Here is a 4,342-nt window from a genome sequence, read left to right as displayed (position 1 = left end):
GAAAGTAAAAAAAAAAAAACATGTCTTAACAGTGTTCATTTTGAATTACCATTTCCCTATGTGAAGCCTATATTATTTTTATGCAATTATTTAAAGAAAAAAAGCAAACAGTATTTTTCAAAGTAGGTTACATTATTACTGGACTTTTGATGGAGTGATTGCCGAAGTGATTCATTCCCAGATTTTCTGCGCATTCAATAGATGTCATAGGCAAAATAGCCCTAATGCCATCATTGTATGGCGTTACTTAACATAGGTAGCCCTTTTCACGGTATTTGATTTAGATCGCGATCATTTGAATGGCTACATGCTCGTTGGTCTGCTTCCATTGGCCTTTGGAGAGGTAGACGCATGGAGCTTTGGGAAGCTTTATTCACCCTACAAATCCAGTACGAAATGCATGTAGAAAGGCTTTTGTACACCGTTTTTATTGTTATGCTGTGCTTCAGAATTGTAGTCAGAGGTTGAATTGTGTTATTTATTCGAGACAGTGTGTGTATGGAAACCGCAGAAAACACAACAATTGGGGAATGGAAAATGACAAAACAATACGCGGAGAGCATCTCGTGCCATTTCTCCAAAGCAATAAAAATAATGAATTTGACTGACATCCCCAACAAGGGTTTGTTTTATTCATCACGTGGTAAGCTTTTCATCCAATGGCGATGCGCCTTTCCATGTCTTGGTCCGTTGCGTCAATACAGCTGTGGATGTAACCTGGTGTCCTACTCTGGACTTTGGTCTTTGAAACAGAATTCTCCGTCCGAATGGTGAGCGTGATATGACCACCTCCTTGGTCCTGAATCCTCGCTGGGCGGACACGGTTATGTTTGTGTATGAAAACAACTTGGATGAGTTGAACAAGAACATGGAGGGTCTGGTTGGTAGCGGCAATTTCGCGGCCAACCAATGCAGGAATCTGATGGCCCACTCCGCTCTGGGGGGTCACCCCTCTAGCTTGGTGCACAGCTCCGGCTACTCCGCGTTGGATGTATCGGGCTCAAGCTCCGGGGAACCAGGCAAACAGTGCACACCATGCCCCGCGGTCCCTCAAGGCTCCTCCACAGGTCCCTTACCCTATGGGTACTTTGGCAACGGCTATTATCCCTGCAGAATGGGGCGGGGTTCGCTCAAGTCCTGCACCCAGCCCAGCGCGCTCAGCTACTCTGCGGAAAAATACATGGACACCCCGGTCACGTCTGAAGAATACCCGAGCCGGGCTAAAGAATTCGCGTTTTACCACGGGTACCCAAGCCCCTACCAGTCCATGGCGAGCTACCTGGACGTGTCGGTGGTGCAGACTCTCGGGGCAGGAGAGCCCCGTCACGACACGCTGCTTCCAATGGACAGCTATCAGCCGTGGGCACTGACGAATGGCTGGGGCGGCCAGATGTACTGCCCAAAGGATCAGAGTCAAGCCGGACACCTTTGGAAATCTGCGTTGGCAGGTAAAAACATATGCTCTGAACACTGTTTTAGTACATTATTAGATTACTGTAATGAGACACATTGTGACATGGGTTGGATAGCTTATATAAGGCAAATTAATTCACGCTTTTTTCTAATGCATGATTTCGCAATATAATTACCCTTCATGTTGTGCATTAATCGCAAACCATCGAATACATTATGATTTTCAATCCCTTATTCTGTCACATGTTTGGGCTGAATATTGGATGTTAATGTGTCTCTGTATAGGCACGCACGTTTATATGAGCGACCATTTTGGTCGTTGTAGTCTTCCTGGTTTTCTGAATACCTCATTGTAGTGTTAATGCATCAATATGTAGGCAGTTATACACTGCCGTTTCCCAAAAAAACGCTACTTGGGTTATCGCTTACAATGAGAAAGACTGAATTATAGAATTAAATGCACATTTTCCAGACTCCAGTTTCTCTTTGTTGTCCATTACAGATGTAGTGGCCCACCAACACGATGGCAACTCCTTTCGTCGTGGTAGAAAGAAAAGAATACCGTACACCAAGGTGCAGCTAAAAGAACTGGAAAAAGAGTATGCCGCCAACAAATTCATCACGAAAGATAAGAGGAGAAAGATTTCAACTGGAACCAACTTGTCGGAAAGGCAGATTACGATCTGGTTTCAAAACAGGAGAGTTAAAGAGAAGAAGTTCGTGGCCAAAGTCAAGACCAGTGCGCCGTAGCCAGCCAGGCTTGAGCTAGACGATTTGGACGAGGGACATTGTTTTTGGTGTATGAACAAAAAATGACGGAAAGAAAACGTCGACGTGGTACCTTTTTTTGGATTGGGATTTGGTTTGCTATTTTGCCTGCGCAACTGCATCTCCAATTCGTCTTTTGAAAATAATAAATAAAACAAGAACCAAGCCCTCTAAAGACAACGTTTTAGAGGCCTGTAAATACAGCACTTGCCTGCTTTAATGTAACACTTAAATCTGCTTAACTGTTTAACTCGTGCTATACATGGAGGTATATATAGGCTATATGTTAGGTATGTCAATGTTGTTACTGCAGTAGACTAGGAAACGTATTATGCAATCATATTCCCAATATATACTGTTTATAACGCTTGTAAAACAGTACTTATAAAAATATAGCGTAATGCTTAATAAATTGTTTTAATCCCAGTATGTTGTATAAATTAAATGTTACTTCGTGGATTATATGTGTTATATATGTGATTCTGTTTGCAAACCCTGTTTAGTTAAAGATAAAATTGAATAATGATTGGTAAAAGTACACATTGAAATATGGATGGTCTAAGACCAAGAAATGGAGTTCAGAAATTCCAGTGCAATGTAAAGTTACATTCAAACCGTTTATAATATATTTTAAATAGGCGTTTTACGCATTAAGTTAGTGATGTATTTTACATATTATGCTCCATCATGAAAGCTGCATAAAAACGTCCAAAAAAATTATAACTTTTAAAGTGTCCATACCCTTTACAAATAATCTCGTGCTTTTCATGCCAAATAAACAGTCTTTCCAGGGCTCATGATTTTGGTGATGGGTAAAAGCTTACAATTGGCCCATTCATCTCCCTCCTCTCCCCTGAAACTATTCCCCAGGTCGTTGCTGTAAATGAGAATGTGTTCTCAGTCAACTTACCTGGTAAAATACCGGTAAAATAAAATAAATAAATACAAAGCTACTGTGCCGTTTGTGCCAAATATATAATTTATTATAAACTGGGTAGTTCGAGCCCCGAATGCTGATTGGCTGACAGCCGTGGTATATCAGACAGTATACCACGGGTATGACAGAACATGTATTTTTGCTGTTCTAATTACGTTGGTAACCAGTTTATAATAGCAATAAAGCACCGCTGGGGTTTATGGTATATGGGCAATATACCACGGCTAAGGGCTGTGTCCAGACACTCCGCATTGTGTCGTGCGTAAAAACAGCCCATAGCCGTGGTATATTGGACATATACCACACCCCCTCGGGCCTTATTGCTTAAATATACTTTGAAAGTTAAAGGCCTGCAAACACAGCCATATTTGAAATGGCTAGCTATGATGTGTTGTATGTTATTACTTAGCCTTACTTGTATCAGCTACCGATGCTCTTATTACTGCTTCATTAATAGTCTTGGAAACCTTGGACGTTTACGCAGGCCTAAGCCAATAGGCTACTTCAAAATATATAGGAATGGTTTAGACAGGATTTTGTTAATTTGGTAGGCCTTTTTAAAATTAGCATAATTACTAGCCTATTCAATACGAGATCAGTCAAATACGGCTACAAAGGTTAAACTGACTTCAGCTATAGGCCTTTATATGCAAACTAAAACTAATGAAATTCACTTCAAGCGTCAAGAAATGAGTTGCATATTCAATATTGGTTGTTAGTCTATATATCCTGTTCTGATGTTCAAGAAGAAAACAGAGCATGAGGCAACTGCAGACTTCCTTTCTCCGGCCTTGACCTTGAGTGTCACGTGGTCACCATCTTCAGTTGTTGATATCTCGGATATACGGTAAATCTCACAACGTTAACAATATTTTGTGTCAATCTGGTTTGGGGTTGCAGGTAGCCTAGTGGTTAGAGCGTTGTACTAGTAACCGAAAGGTTGCAAAATCATATCCCAGAGCTGACAAGGTACAAAGCTGTCGTTCTGCCCCTGAACAAGGCAGTTAACCCACTGTTCCTAGACCGTCATTGAAAATAAGAATTTGTTCTTAACTGACTTGCCTAGTTAAATAAAGGAAGAGAAATTAGGGAAAAGACTCTTAAAGTAGCTTCTAGCCTTGGTTCCCCACACATGCTTCCATTCGTGTTGAGAGGACCTCATAGTGGCTATCCTCCTGCGTAACTGTATGAAATAATATTCTCCGAATGTTCACTCGCTTGGAT

At 41.3% G+C, this 4,342-nt stretch overlaps 1 protein-coding gene across 1 annotated transcript; it reads left to right on the top strand.

Moving 5' to 3' along the window:
• The first annotated feature begins 732 nt into the window (after positions 1-732).
• LOC115197040 (homeobox protein Hox-B13a-like) lies at positions 733-2,607 on the top strand. The gene is made up of 2 exons (XM_029758177.1): positions 733-1,448; positions 1,916-2,607. Exons 1-2 carry the CDS (start codon positions 782-784, stop codon positions 2,161-2,163), a joined length of 915 nt encoding a protein of 304 aa, XP_029614037.1. The 5' UTR covers positions 733-781; the 3' UTR covers positions 2,164-2,607.
• The last annotated feature ends 1,735 nt before the right edge of the window (positions 2,608-4,342 follow it).

The sequence above is a fragment of the Salmo trutta genome, chromosome 1, assembly GCF_901001165.1.
Source record: "Salmo trutta chromosome 1, fSalTru1.1, whole genome shotgun sequence".
NCBI lineage: Eukaryota > Metazoa > Chordata > Actinopteri > Salmoniformes > Salmonidae > Salmo > Salmo trutta.
This window is presented reverse-complemented; position numbering and strand designations above follow the sequence as displayed.

Bases quoted from the DNA above. Each gene is read 5' to 3' on its own strand.
- LOC115197040 (XM_029758177.1), top strand. From the start codon at position 782: ATGACCACCTCCTTGGTCCTGAATCCTCGCTGGGCGGACACGGTTATG. The intron at 1,449-1,915 runs GTAAAAACATAT...TGTCCATTACAG, and splicing joins TTGGAAATCTGCGTTGGCAG to ATGTAGTGGCCCACCAACAC.